The 15,353-nt window shown below is 41.0% G+C and overlaps 2 protein-coding genes across 2 annotated transcripts; one reads left to right on the top strand and one right to left on the bottom strand.

The window, feature by feature from the left end:
• The first annotated feature begins 1,620 nt into the window (after positions 1 to 1,620).
• Positions 1,621 to 6,448, top strand: LOC148649859 (putative G protein-coupled receptor 139). The gene is made up of 2 exons (XM_088604932.1): positions 1,621 to 2,259; positions 4,982 to 6,448. Exons 1-2 carry the CDS (start codon positions 2,178 to 2,180, stop codon positions 6,019 to 6,021), a joined length of 1,122 nt encoding a protein of 373 aa, XP_088461058.1. The 5' UTR covers positions 1,621 to 2,177; the 3' UTR covers positions 6,022 to 6,448.
• A 2,232-nt stretch (positions 6,449 to 8,680) lies between these two features.
• LOC148649860 (putative G protein-coupled receptor 139) lies at positions 8,681 to 12,657 on the bottom strand. The gene is made up of 2 exons (XM_088604917.1): positions 12,588 to 12,657; positions 8,681 to 9,621 (listed from the first exon to the last, which is right to left on the bottom strand). The coding sequence occupies exons 1-2, from the start codon at positions 12,655 to 12,657 to the stop codon at positions 8,681 to 8,683; spliced, it is 1,011 nt and encodes a 336-aa protein (XP_088461043.1).
• Between the last annotated feature and the right edge of the window lie 2,696 nt (positions 12,658 to 15,353).

The raw sequence follows: 15,353 nt of genomic DNA on the forward strand, positions 1-15,353 counted from the left end.
ACAACAGAATAATCACGATCACTAACATTTTAATTTAATTTTTTTCATTATTATTATTGCAGCTCCTACTTGGAATATCTGTCTTTAGGAGGCTCCTAAAAAACTCAAGTGGTAAACTACAATATTTACATTCTAAAAATAATCCAACATGACTAGTTAGGATCACAGCTATACTGCTGTGACCAGGAACTACCCTGCACACTGTGAGTGTTAAAAAGTTGGCAAACAGTTTTCTCCTGTTTGCTCATTTACAGCAGTGTCTGTAGCTCACGGGGGTACTGCTGAACTTGCCATGCTACTATTGAGGCCTCAGTCCTCTTTCAGAAACACCTCAGCCCTGTGTTTGGCTGTCAGTGTGAAAAAAGTGCACACTGTGACTGCGTGTTTTATGCCACTGTTAGGTTGGTAGGACGATTATGGCAGTAAATATTCAAAAGTGATTCACTTGATTTTGTTATCCTGTCTGTAACTGTAGTAAATATTTCCGGATTCAGAAAATTCCTTTTAAACAGTTTAAGAAAAACTTCAGAGAAAGCAAATCATCCATTCATCCATTCTCAAACTGATTTTTTTTGTATCCAGTTCAAGGTTGCAGGGGATTGGAGCTTTTCCCAGCAATTAACAGGTGCAAGGAAGAGTAAACCTTTAACTTTGTTAGTTACTGACTTTAAAAGCCGTGATAACCTAACAAACCACTTTTCTTATGTTAAATTATATTTACATTATACAATAGTTATGGAATATAAAGTAGTAAACAACTTACTAAACAAGCAGTACATAGAAAGTATAATAAATACTTTTATTAAAGTGCAAAGGAACAAGTAAAGGTTTTTTTCCATGCTGAGAAGAAAAGACCAACATTTAGTCTGTGGAGCCTTCTTCAGGTGCGGAATAACTGCTTGCACATTCATTATAGTATTTTAACTATACTTTTAACAAAAGTACTAAAATACTTTAAAGTATGTATGGATACTTTTATTAAAATATTAATAAACACTAAAGATTTTTTTTTCTTTAATAAAATATTGTTTAACATTTTACATTAATAATAAAATTAGCTTAATTACATAAAGAATACATTAAGAGTATAAAGCTTCTTTATTAAATGTTAAAATTAAGGTCTTATTAATGACTGAACACCAGAAAGTATGTAGTGGACGATATAGGATGCTTGGGCCTATGTCATGAAGTGTATTCCTTGGCCTCCAGTAGCATGTTCACCAGTCAAGGAATTTAGTTTTGACAGCAAAAACATTGTTCATTATTAATAAAAATGATTAAAAATTCACACTTCATTGTAGCAAAAATTCATAAATCAGTTATTCATAAATCAAAAGATATCTGTATCTTATCATACTCTGATGCTCTGTGAAAGAGACAAGTTGTGCTGTTGTTAAGTTTGGATTTATGTTTAATTGTAAATCGTTTCTGCTTCCACTGTTCATGTCTGACATTCAGCTTTGAAAACTTGAACTGCTTGTGGTCTGAAGAAGTCATCACTTGAGACTGATCATGCAAGGCAGATAGGGTAAGCCCTAAGAAATAACGTATAAAGAATGTTTACTACAATAGCACTTAAAAACATCTCAAATGGAATTGTACAATCCAAGATGGTGGGGGGGCCCTCAATAATCAGTTCACTGTTTTAGGGTGACTCAAATAAGGTAGGATATGTAGAAAGGGTCTGGCTCATTTTTCAATGGGTTAGATAACTCCATTGGAGCATAAGCATTTTCCGTCAAGAGCACAAGATTCTAAAAAAAAAGAAAGATCTAAGCTTTGTTTCCAGTCTATATTTGAGGCACAAGCAGTTCCACTGGGGGAGGGAGGGTTTAAAAAGGGAAAGGAGAAAGGTGGCAGTCTGTTTGCGTTACCGCGCTGCTTGATTCGAGTCCTCTGTCTCTCCGTTCTCTGCCATTGTGTCCACGTGTCCTGGAGGGGCTGGGCATGGGGGCAGCTGCTCTGCTCCCACGCTCTGCCGAGCAGATCAGGATACCCTCTTTGCATCACGGCTGTGTGACTCACTGCGATCTGTCCGTTCTACCCACTTCATCCCTTCCATGGCATCCAGGAACGAGCTGGAGGGCTACAAAGTTGCTCTTCATCTGAACTCCGTGGAGTCCTGCACCGTATGCTAAATATTTAACATTCCACAACTTTTTGGAAACGTTCCAGCCATGGTTGAATTCCTGGATTCGTCATTGTTCTCCATCTTCGAGGGGATCTACTTCGTCCTCGTGGCCAGCCTCGGCATCCCCAGTAAGGCAACTGCTCATCTGTGGCGTGTGCTTCACTGTTGTCATGTTATTCCTGCTGGTAGTACTCTGTTTTTTCAGGGAACTGTGACGCTAATATGTGAGAAGGATTATAGAATGTGAGTACACACTAGGAGAAGTCTGTGTCTGAACAAAAGTATGCATGCTCTTATAATGTGAAATTGCAGAAAATAGGTTGTACAGAAAATCTCTATGAACACATTTATATACATTGAAACAACTCAACTGTATTTTAAATCAAATCTTCCCAATCCGGGTCCTGGAGACCCTCACAGTTACTGTATTTTGTTCCACCAGATATTCAATTACATTTTTAAACCTTTAACAGACCTAATACCAGGTTTAATTTTTAACTCTTTGTTTTCAGTTCCAATACATGTAGGAGGTTGCCTTTTAACTATTGTTTTTCTTAAGCATCTTAAAATCTCCAACCTTTTCTGTAGAAAAAAATACTTGAAAAGGTTCTAATGCGAGAAACGGGTTGGTTTAATTAAGCATTCAATTACTGAATTATTGTTCCCAGGACCAGACTGGCAAACCCCATGTTAAAGTACAGTCCTGCTGAATGTGTGGCACTAGTAGTATTGAAGAACGGCATCACAGTGGTGCAGCAGTTATTTTTGCTTCCTCACAGCTCTTGGTTTCTACAGTAGTTTCCGTTCTGGACTGGAATAAGTATTGTATAGAGTCTGCATCTTTTACCCATGTTCAAGTGGGGTTTTGATGACTGACTGGCCTGGATTCCCCCACAGCTCCCTTATACACCTGGACTAGGACAGTTGGCATTTCTCGATTCTCCCTGTACACTTGTAGGTGTGTGAGCTCTGTGATGGACGAACGTCTTGTCCAGGATGTTGCTGCCTGCCCTGTTCTGCTGGAATAGGCTCAGAGTGACCTACAGTATATCAGGAATAATGATATTGGGAGTAATAATAAAGAATTAGTTCGCAGTTAGCATCGATTGGGGGAGTGACGAACTCTGCTAAGCTTTTGCACAGAAAACAGGGGATTTCAAAATGAGCTGGCTTTTTTTCTTTCTATTTGACAATGTCCTCTAAAATGTTCTTTTTATCGATGTACAATGACAGTCCATGACGAGGCCTTTCCTGCTTGAAGCACGGTGACTTACAACTAAAATGTTTTTCATTGCTCAGTACAAACAATCCTCTCAGCTCATCCGCCCTCATTCAGCTGTTCATTATCAGGTGTGTGAATGTTTCTCAATCTCCTGTCAGTGTAGGCTCAGCCATGTCAACATGAGCCCGATAATAAATGGCTCAGTTGAATGGGATCCAGAAGAGCTGCTGAAGCAAACAAGTAACTGCAGATTATCAAGGCATTAGCTAGTATATTGTTGGTTCTTGAATGGAAGGGACTGCTACTGTTTAAAAGTCACACCTGTCCCCTCAAGGCCCCCATTATTAAATGAGGATAGAACAATGCACACAAGCCCATTGTTGACTCAGCACTTATCGCTGTCATGGTTTTCTGTTGAATGATGTAGATGAGGAAAAAGTTAAGTGAGCTCATTATCTCAGGCAGTAAGTTTAAGGGCACTTTTCACGGACAGTCTTTCTAAAGTTTGAAGCATTATTTTTAATGAAGAACTTTAAATAACTTTAAATCTGGTAAGAAGCTGCTTCTAGGGTTGATAATCTAACATCAGGCAAACATGGGAAATTCCAGATTAAAAAAAAAGTGTTGTTGTAATTCCCTTGAGCAATCCATGCAACTAATGTAGTAAATATTATATTAAGTTGAAATATAAATATAATATCAGCATTGCATTTATTTTATTTGATGTAAATCATGTTATAACATAATTACATTTTCTGCAGCACCTTTTTAAAGTGCTAGAGTAATCACTTTTATCAATTGTGGCAATTTTACTTCAGTAAATATTCATGTGGTTTAATTCTGATTTGCTTTGTTTTAGAAATAACATATTTCACAGTGATTTTTCTAGTACAGTTCACTTGTACTTTGTATTGGGTGGATCTCTCCAACTTTATCAATGGTGTTTAGATTTTGGCACTGGATCAATCAATCTCATTGGTGAGGATATGTGTTCTTCAAGACGTTCTGTGCTTCTAATTCTGGTTTTTCCTCTGTGAGCAGTATGTATATAACACTACTCTTGCTTGAAGTCACACCATCAAAGTGTCCTAATAGGGCTCCCCAACTCTGGGTGGGGCTATAGTGTAGGCTATAGTGACTTCAGGTCCTCATTCGTCATATCCGTTAATAGCATAACTGGATGGATTATTTATACTCTGTATCTCAATCTTAAAATCGAGTCTATGGTCCTCTATGTGGAATTATACATACATCTTCCTGTCAGAATCTCTGAAAAGGTTTCTGGAACGTAGTGCTAAGATCATATAAAATAATTTTGAATTTATGTTCCACTGGTACAGGCTAAAGACTGCCAGTGTGTAATGACAGCCAGCCTCCATTTCAGCGTTTCATTCTCTGAGTGATTTTCCAGTACACTTCAGTCTTTGCCCTAGATGCAATTGACACTTAGCCCTCCCGCAATTTGAATTACCAGATACCTCTTTCATCTACCCAGAGTACTGGCATAAAATACTGGGTTCGGAATTTGCAATATGGTGAGTCAAAAGCTTCGATCTAATCACGCCCGCTGTCTGTTATGGTTCGGTTAAAAGCCTTCGGCCCTCATTCCTGCCTCTTTTCTCTTCCAGCCAACCTGCTGTCCATCTTTGTGCTGTGTTTCCGGCCCTGCGGTATATCAAAGTCCACGGTCATTTACCTGGTGTCCCTGGCTGTGGTAGACACCCTGTTCCTGGTGCTGGGGGGGCTTGTGGATGTGATTGAGAGCTGGTTACACCCACAGCTTTCCTACCAGAGTGCCTTGCTCTGTGGCTCCATCACCTTCAACGAGTACTGGACCCTCTTCAGCTCCCAGTGGATTGTGACTGCCTTCACGCTGGAGCGCTACCTGGTGCTGCGCAATGGCACCTTGCGTCGCTGCTTCTCCCGGCCACACGTGGCCCTCTCCTTGGTGTTGACCACTGTCCTGGTCTCCCAGGTGGTCAGCATTCCCTGCTATTGGCTGTACGAGGCCTGGCCTGGTGGAGGAGTGGAACCTGGCCTGCCGACCAACTTCAGCCAGCAGCCCATTACCTACCGCTGCCTGTTCCAGAGCACCCCCAGCTCCAGAGCCATGGTGTGGGTGCATATTATCATCTCCGGCCTCCTGCCCATGGGCCTCACCTTGTCCTTCAGTGTGCTGATTACCCTGCAGTTCAAGAGGAAGGCCCGCGTGTTTGTGGAGAGTGTCCATAGCGCCATGTTCCGCCTGACCCGAACCAGGCTGCGGAGATCCAGCAATATCCAGATCACGGTGGCGGTGACCACCGTGTGCCTGACTCTACCACGTTACGTCACGTACAGCCTACTTGACGCCAGCACAAGTCTAACGGCCCAAGAAAGGGATAACCAAGCGGATCCGCTCAACACCGCCGCCGACGTGGGCCTCATGCTGCAGTGGCTCAGCCTGGTCATCCATTTCTGCCTCTTCTGCTGCGTGTCTTCCGGGTTCCGCCGAGAGAGCCTGACCCTGCTAAGATGCCAGGGCTGTCCAGGCGAACTCGGCAGGATCAAGCCGTGGTTGACACGGAGACAGTGCCAGTCTCATGCCAGCTCCTTCAGTGAAGCACAAGCCCCATCCACGCAACCAGACACGCCATGTGTCATCTGGTTGGTCCAAGAGGCTAACTGACTGGGGTTTTTATATTTCTGTTGCACTATCGTGTACAAAAAACAATCATCTTTAACTACAGCAGAAGAAACAGACTCTGGAGACTCTTCTCAAGGAAGGAATGAGAAGAAATGAATGCAGGGTATGTGTATGTCTAAGTCTTTAGTCAATGAGGGGTTTAAGCCCTTTGAACAGGAGTGAAAACTATTAAAAAAGAAACCCAAGATATTTTTATCTTATAGTGTACAGATCCCAAGAACATTTAAAATGTAACATTTAAAATGAGGTTTTTGCCTTTAAACTGGTTTCTGTGCATTATTGATACCATCAAAATCTGAAAAATGAATTCTTTTTTAACAGCCATCCATGAACTGAGCAATCCTGTTTGTCATCTTCAGACCTGTGGATAGAGTTATCAACAGGCTTGTATTAAATATGTTCCCCCATGTTGTTGGGCTTTTGAATTACATTCTTAATACAGACTGATTTGAAATTACTGTACAAACCACTAATACATTAGTCCCATTTTGTTTTCCCTCTAAGCAATGTAGGACTTAAAAAATAAACAGTTAAAAGCTCAATAGCTCCAGATGGTATTGTTTTTATTGAATGCTGCATGGAACTATTTGTAGCTCTAGTCATTATAGGCAACTTCAATCAAAACCTTAAATATTCATCACCCACAATGTAAGGAATGCCTTGGGCAATATAGAATAAATGCAGTTAAAAAAAGAATAAAGTCAGCCAATTGTATAAAAAACAATGTTTATTAATGTCACTTAATTTAATGTCACTTTTTCATGACAAGTTTGATCACAACTGTTCAACATCCAAGACCCACTGTGACACATTTCACAACAGCTACAGTAAGTAAAGCTGTTTATTGGGAATGGTGACAAAAACACAACCAAATCCAACTACAAATACTCAAAAATGGATGGAAATACTACAATGTCAAAACTAAATAGGTCTTATCATCAGGGGTGTATCTTCTTCTAATCCATTCCCAGCTGTGCACTGTTTTATTCTGGTACATTACACACAGGCTGTACACGTTAAAATATAAGAAGACTAAATCTGACTTATATGACTATATGACTAACTTCAGCAGGCTTAATCAAGACTATCATCACTCTCTAGAACCTTTGATGTCTGCATGCACCAGCTGTAAACAGACTTTACATAGAATTATAGTTTCTTAATTCTTTACATAACAGGAAGTTCAAATTTGCTGACACATTTGAAGATATTCAGTTATTTATGCTCCTGCTTTCTATTGAAAGGACTTTAAAATGAAAAGTGCCATATAAATACAATAATTTAATCTAGTGCATTTCTCTAAACGAATGACAGTAAATATAGTTTTTCTCCATGTGAAAGTAAGACACCTCTCCATCAAGATGATTTAGCAAGCGTCATGTGGTTAAGTCAGACTAAAGAAGCAATGTTCTCAGCTCCGTGAAGTTGCCCCCCACCCTACAAACAGCACAAACGATGAAACCTACCTCATTCGTTAGGGCTGCGTTTGTGACAGTTTTTGCCGTTGAAAGTAGTGTTTGTGCTGCTTCCGTTTCCGAGATATAGCGCCTTCTTTTTCCGGGGTGTGATGTCACTCAGTCCCCCTAAAACGTCATAGGGGAACCGAACCGGTCTCATTCGTTAGTGCTGCGTTTGTGCCGTTGAAACTCGCGTTTTTGCTGCTTTCGTTCCGGAAACATAGCGCCTTCTTTTTCCTTCTTTTCGACCTCCAGTGACCCCGTCTGGCGAGTTCAAGCGCTCGGTTACTGCTGCGAGGATAACAATTCTGCAACTTTGTTCCTCTGTTTGTCCGGGTGAGGGGCGGGGGTGGATTTAGCATTTAACACCAGTATGCTCTGTGCGTTTGTGTGAGCAGAAAAATGAAACGAAAGGAGCACAAACGCAGCACTACCGCATGAGACTGGTCCGGTTCTCCTACGACGTTATAGGGGGACTGAGTGACATCACACCCCGGAAAAAGAAGGCGCTATATCTCGGAAACGGAAGTTGCACAAACGAGCTGTTCTGTGTAGAAGTTTTATTTTTGGTATTAGTCCACTTAAAACTGTTGCATAGGGAACAAAGGAAGGAAGATCTACAGGCCTGTCATTGAAGAATAATAGAAACACGATTATGAGTTATGTGATTGGCAGAATTATCCACGGACTACTAAATCTTATCAGATTGTGCTCCAGTACATTAAACAACACAGACACCACAGAGTACACAAGCAGATGAGAGAGCTGTGAAATATTAAGAGCACGCACTGCTTTGCCAAAAACTTTATTTCACTGTGTAACTTCTTTGTCATTCCTGTCACCTTTGAAGTAGCTTGTCTGAATGCTGTTCATCTAAGAGAGCTTAATGAGGGAAGCTCTTAAACTGAAGTAACGGGGAAAGATCCTTGAATGCGCTTCATCTTAGCTGGGGATGACAGCAGTGTCTTTAAAGAAAGAATCACAGTTGTATCGCCATTCTTCTAACTGCTTTCCCTATGTCCCTCAGATGCAAGATTGCTCAGCTCATTTCATTTATCATCTTATTCTTGTAGCAGGCATTATTTTGTGTGAACATCCTGCAATTGTAGAGTTGTTATAAAGGTATATTGCCCACATTGCCCACTGTGCCTCTTGCACTGTTGGCACTAGGGATGAATGGTAGGTCACTCCTTGGAGCTGCTGCAGCTCTTTGGCAGCTCCATGTCAGAGGGCACCTGCAGCTGGGGCGCAGGTTTGGAGGGGGTAGCACAGCCCCGTACCAGCGCAGTGCATTCCTGCCGGAAGGCTGTGCTGGCCAGACAGAAGAGGCAGAAGTTTATGGCAGAGTTCAGTGCCTCCAGCATGGTGCAGATCTCCGCCAGCATGGCCAGAGGGGGCGCCGTGCCCGGGCCAGCGAGGCCAGCTGAGTACACCAGGAAACGGGGAAGACCCAGGGCCACGGCTGTCAGGGAGATGGTAAGCAAGAGGCGGGCGGTTCTCTGCAGGCGCAGCTGGGTGCGGCACAGGGCAGCGGCTGCACTCTCCCCTGGAGGCGGGTGGATGCGGCTGCGCAGGTGGAGCTGGTACACGATGAGGGCGTTGAAGGCAATGAGGAGGAGGTAGGGCACCAGGCCGCAGACGAAAGTGTGGATCCACAGCAGGGAGACGAAGCTCGTGTTGCTGAAAAGGGAACATAGCCTCTCGGTCACGTTGGCCTCCCCGGGGGGAAATGAGGAGCGCCTGTGCTCGCTCAGGAGGCAGGCCATCACGGACGCCAGGTAGGAGAGGCTGATCAGCCCCGCCACTGCTCCCCGGGCCACTCTGGGCTGAGCAAAGCACCGGCTGGCCCTCTCCTGGAAGAGCACGAGGTATCGCTCCACAGTGAACGCCACAATGATCCACACGGAGCTCAACACTGTGCCGTACTCCAGCACGATGGCCAAGCAGCAGCCCGAAGATGAGCCCCAGAAGTCATCTGCATCCAGGAAGAGCTGACTGAGGTTGAAAGTCCCCGCCCACACCAGCGACAGAGTGTCCGAACAGGCCAGAGCTACCAGGTAGATGGTGGTGGTCTTGGAGAGGTGGCAGGGGCGGGTGAGGATGACGAAGGCAGCAAAGAGGTTGGCTGTGAGACACAGAAATGGGAGAGATGGACGGCGATTGAACACAGAATTGGATGAAGCGGTTAGGAAACAGATGAATGGATATTAATGACTTTCAAAAGTTGTTTAAAAATGCGAGTGAATCATATTTTGTCCCAAACTGTATTATTGAAAAACATTAAGCCACAGGCACTGTTCTATATGGTTCCAGGGACTGAGGAGATGAGCACTATTGCAAACAGCAGTAAATTTTTTTTTAATGTTTTAAATGTTTTTCTTATGAATAAATCATCCTATGTTCTTCCTCACACTGTTTTGCATGGTGAAGGGGTTCCTACTCCCCAGACACACATGCTTTCTCAGCGTTGATCAGACTCCCCAGCATTTCTTCAGGACCCATGCACCTGTAGATCCAAGGTATCTCAAGGTTACCCCAACCAAAGAAACCCTTGGTATGCCAAGGGTTTTGGGAGAGGGAACATTGAACCTAAATTAGTGAGCTGGAGAGCTCTGCTCAGTAATACCTCTTGCTGACACAGCTTTATACCAGGAGTCTCAAACTCAATTCCTAGCATCAGAATTACGTAGGAGGGCTAACTATTTAACTTCATAAATGTAATTCTTCTAACCAGGCTCTGAGGTAATTTATAGTTAACTGTACTTTTAACTGAATAAATGTTTTGAAGTAATCGACTGTAGGACTTTAAAATAATCAATTTATGTCTATCTAAGAGAGTAATTAGATTATTTGTTTAACTGACTACTCAGGGTGAAACAGAACAGAAGACACCAGTCCCTCTGGAAAATGAGTTGATAACTCCTGCCTTATTCCTATTCATTTTTGTGTCTGGGACTTAAACATTGTCCTCCAAATGGAAATCCATTTATTTCCTGTAAATGATGGAAATGCTATTAAATGATGGAAAGGGCTGTGACACCAGCAGTGGTTTCGACCTAGAGCAGTGCTTCGCAAGTAAAGCATGGGTCCTGCAGAGCCGCAAATCTACAGAACTCACAGGGAACACCCCCCCCCCCCCCCATCCCCCGATGCCTAAAGGCTTGTGTTAAGTCAATAACCAATTTAATTAAGTCACTAGAAGCTCCAGTCTGAATGAAAACCAGGAGCCCTTGTGACTCTAGGACTCCAGGAGTGAGAATCACCGATGGTAAAAAAATGGACACCAGCACCTAGGAAGACATTAGGCACTAAAATGAGAGTTTGCTGTTGTGAAAACAAGGCACCCATATTTTTATTGCCTTTGTTTACATGATAGTCATGGAAACAGAGGGATTTTGAAAACTTGTACGGGGAGGAGGTATTCCTGTCCTTTGTGCTGGATCACTGGCAGCTGCATTCTTGCTGATATGTAATCCCTGGTTCTATCCTATGGTGTGATACAGTATCTTCATTGCCCCCAAGCCATTACTAAGGCACATAAGGCACTGAAGCAGGGGACGGCTCCTGATACGGATGCAACTGGATTGCCTTTAGAGGTAGTCTTCATGCACAAGAACGAGGACAGATAAGTACTGTGAGTCTCACCCCTGAAGAAGGGTCTTACTTCAGATCGCAGGGCTCAGACATGGATACAGAGGCTGAGCAGCAAAAGTGCTCAACTCCCCATCCTATCAGGCCGACTCAACAGAATAGGCCATGGGGAAACATGGGAGATTCGACCATAAAGGAAAGATTTTACGTGACAACGGTTATAATTTATTAAGTGCAGAAGAAATTATTAAACTTTTAAGGCATAATCCAGTACTACTGTATATCAGTTGTTGCCAAAATAGTTGAAGTTGTCCTGTATGGCACAGAACAAACACATGGTATGGCCCTTAAATGACAGTACTGTATGGTAATATATTTTTAATACTATACATAGAAGGCATATCAATATTTTAAATTATACATCCTGTAGGATTTATATAAATATTTTCTTGATTTGTATGTGAAGGAATTGGACTAATACAGTGGACGCCAATCCTATTAGTCTCTCTTTGTAAAGAAATGCTGTTTTTACAATGTTTACATACTATATTAGAGTAAAATATGAAAAGTCCATGATGTCTAGAGGCCGTGTTGTCTATACCCATTTAAATTATAAATGAGTTATAAAAGAGGAATGTGGTTATATCCAGGAAGAAATTAATATATTTTAAAGAAAAGTGCTCTACAGAGTATGCAAGTTTTTGATTTGCAGGGTTACATTATCTGTGGCAGGTCTGCTGGTTCTATAGCTAATGTGCACGTGGCAGCAGCTGAATCCTCCAGCAGCCACTTATTCTAGATCACCAGCTACTTGCGTATCCTGACCACTGGGCTGCAACAGCTTTTCACAATGTTTTAATTAACATATTTTGAAATTCAATTTAGTACATTCCCTAATGTATTTAAAGCATTGTAGTATTATAAGATCATTTACACTATTACAGTGTATTATTAATTTAGTAATTCTTAATAATAAGCACCCATATGTTCTCATATTATTTATTAATTCTTAATATTGCTTAGGAATACCATAGCATCATAGCAATAAGATTAATTCAAAGCAATATAAGCACTGTAATATACAGTAGGTATCTCATTTTCTCAAAATGTCCCTTAAGTAAAATTAAATATGAGCTTTGTTCTTCAAAAACTTTTGAGAAAGCTTGTAATGTTATTCGTAATTAAATAGTTATTTGACATTGAGTTTGCGCATAATTTGCATAAAACTGTTCTCGCCTTTAATATTTTGTATGATTTTTAATTTGTCTGCCTTGTAGCATAGATTGCTTTTAGAGCCAGTGATCCTTCCTAAGATTGTAATTTGTACACCTTGTTTAATTATGTTAAATTATTGTATTAACCAATATGTTATTTATACAGCTCTACAGTTTGTATTTACAGTGTTAATTTTTTTAATGCAAGTTACAACACTAACATGTTTAAAATACTACAAGTCTCCAATGCACCCCATCAATGTTGGTACAGTATTTATAATCTCACCTGGTATCCCCGTGGTACAGAGGACAATGTAATAAGCTTTCTGCATCTCCACAAATGAATCCCAGTCCATCTCTCTTTTGTGAAGTAAAGGAGGCTTAAGAAGCAGGTTTCAGGAGTCTGTCATATTTTTTGTTCCATTTTTAGTTAGCTGATCTTTTAAAGGTATTTCAAACAGTACATTTTTGCCCAAATCATACTAGGTCCATCACCTTATGTGCTCTGAAATTCAGATATGCATCATAGTCAGGTGACCTTGTGCCTCCTATAGACCTATGAAAAGGCACTACTGCTACCCACATATTAGTGTTTTGACTCACTTATGCTTCCCTTCCTGGAGAGACACAGCTGGGCTTCGTGGTCTTTGTATTAGAGTAGTTGAGAGAGCACCTGGCACCGGGTGTTGTAAAAGTGCTCGAACATTAAGCAAACATTCCACAGTCCTACCCCATGGACCTGGTTGTCATGTCATAAATAGATATTGTCCTGTTCGTGCTAGGTGAGCTGATTAACTGCCGGCTATGTCAGGAAACACGGCATAAAAATCAATTGATTTGGGCTCATTCAGTCACTTAATGGCTCTCACAAAGGCATTTCTTCTACTTTCAATGCATGCAACAAGCCCACGTTTAGAACTTCCTAAGAATCTGTAACAACATAAAACATTTTAAATGATGGCCATTAACTGTGGGTCTGTTCCCTAGGAACATGGTGTTCAGACAGTTTTGAAAAAAAAGGTAACTTATCGCAACTGTTATTAGTTTTTATGCTACACACTTTAAAGAGTCTCCAAAGGAATAAGCAAGAAAATGAATAAATACTTCTTTGATGTTAAATATTACTCCAACTATCACTCAAAAACCTCTTGAAACACACTTCTGAACATGTGATGCTTTCAAACCAGTGCCAGGAAGGCTAGGACAAGACTCCGAACACCTGGCTTATCTTAACACCTTAACAGCTAAACTAGCCCTTTCAGGTCTGTTCCTGTGGGGACACTGTGGATCCAGCTTGGGTTTGCCATGCAATCACCTGTCATTTAATGCTGGTTACCATGGAAACACATTCTGACAGAAAACCTGTATCACCTGCAGGCAATGAACATCCTGCATCAGATGGTGCAGAATATTTCAATTCTGCTCAGACAATTCTTGGGGCTCTGATAAAGAGATGAACTCTGACCTCAGCCTTTTTTCTAGCTCCCTTCCTGAGTTCCTTTGTGTTTTGTTTCTTCCTGGATTCTCAACTCTAGACTGTCTCTGACCACTTCTCTGGATTTGCTCCTTTTTGCTTTGGACCTGTTTTTTTCCCATGCTTTGAACTTTGCCCACTTGTTTCGATTATAATTCTGGAATTCCCTTTGTGCTTTCACTGTCTCTCCAGCTTTGAACTCTGCGTGTATCTCGCCACAATCCCGGACTTTGTATGCCTGCACCATGCTTGCCTGCACTTTCCCTGTGTTGACTCTATCTCTTACCCAGTGCAGGGATTCATCCTGTGCCTCACAGATGCTGCTCAGTCCCACCTTAAGCACAGATATGACAAACGTAACTTTTACTTGGCAGATTTAGCTTTGTCATCCCAGGGTAAAAAACCACCATGGCCAGAGACAAGGAATCCAGAGAAGAAAAAACAGAAGAAAGACACGGGATTTTTCTTACAAAAAACTTTATTGACTGGGAAACAACAATGCATGGAGTAGCAGTCTGTAGAGACAGCTGCACTAAAAAGAGTCTTTACATAAAAGTCTCAATCCAAACGATAAAATAAAATAATTTAAAAAAAGTAATCAACTGGAAGAAAACATCTCTGGTGATTAAGTCCTTCATTTGCAGTCTGGGAGGTTTATGTTTGACTTCTATCATTCATTCATTAATGATGGGAAAAACACTGCAGGCATTTCAAGCAGCCTAATTAATTAAGTCATTTATTTGCAGTTGCAAATGCACTTTAGCATGCCTGAATCAAACATGTAAGAACTAATTCTATTTCATGGGCACTTAAAAATCTGTGAATCTTTCTTTCACATAGGTCTGATTTGTAATTGCGCCCAGCTGTAGGAATTACACTGCTACTGTATTATAATTGATCTTAATAATATAAATACACCAGACAAATTCACTTAATGAAAACGCATGCTGTTTTCATGAACTAAAATCAATATTACCCTACAAATAATTCATAAATGATCTGATCATTATAATACACTGAAAAGATATGACCTCCATATTTTTCCCATTTTCAAAATGAAAAAAACATCTAATTCAAAATTAAAAACTATTTCTAAATAGTTAAAATAATTAAAGATTAATTTTCTAATGTTTACACAGGCAATAAGATTATGATATTATGACAATTCAAATGGTGCTGAAAGTGGCGTTTTCTAAAACGTTTTCTAAAATGCTAGTTCATAATTAAAATAGGCAGGTCATTAATAACCTTAATTTCATTTTTTTTTGCTATTATTTGTATACATTAGTGACATTAACTATTGAAAACTACTCACTTTCAGTCATAAGAATATATTATTTATTCACAAATCAGAGGTATTAGCTGTCAGGAGTGGGATTTGAACCCACACCTCAAGTCAGAGACCAGAACACCAAGCAATGGAAAGACTTAAGTCATGGAATCAGGCACCTTAGACCACTCGGCCATCCTGACGAGCTCTAATTCACAAATCAGAAGTACTTTAATGGTCAAAGAAAGAAGAAAAGCATTTTACATTGCATCCTGAGAAGAACCACAGTTCCTAGTGGAGGAGGTCCG

Source organism: Lepisosteus platostomus, chromosome 13, assembly GCF_059453375.1.
Source record: "Lepisosteus platostomus isolate fLepPlt1 chromosome 13, fLepPlt1.hap1, whole genome shotgun sequence".
In the NCBI taxonomy this organism is placed as follows: Eukaryota; Metazoa; Chordata; class Actinopteri; order Semionotiformes; family Lepisosteidae; genus Lepisosteus; species Lepisosteus platostomus.

Coding starts and splice junctions, on each gene's coding strand:
- LOC148649859 (XM_088604932.1), top strand. CDS start 2,178: ATGGTTGAATTCCTGGATTCGTCATTGTTCTCCATCTTCGAGGGGATC. Junction 2,260..4,981: donor GGCCAGCCTCGGCATCCCCA/GTAAGGCAACTG, acceptor TTTCTCTTCCAG/CCAACCTGCTGTCCATCTTT.
- LOC148649860 (XM_088604917.1), bottom strand. CDS start 12,657: ATGGACTGGGATTCATTTGTGGAGATGCAGAAAGCTTATTACATTGTC. Junction 9,622..12,587: donor CTGTACCACGGGGATACCAG/GTGAGATTATAA, acceptor TGTGTCTCACAG/CCAACCTCTTTGCTGCCTTC.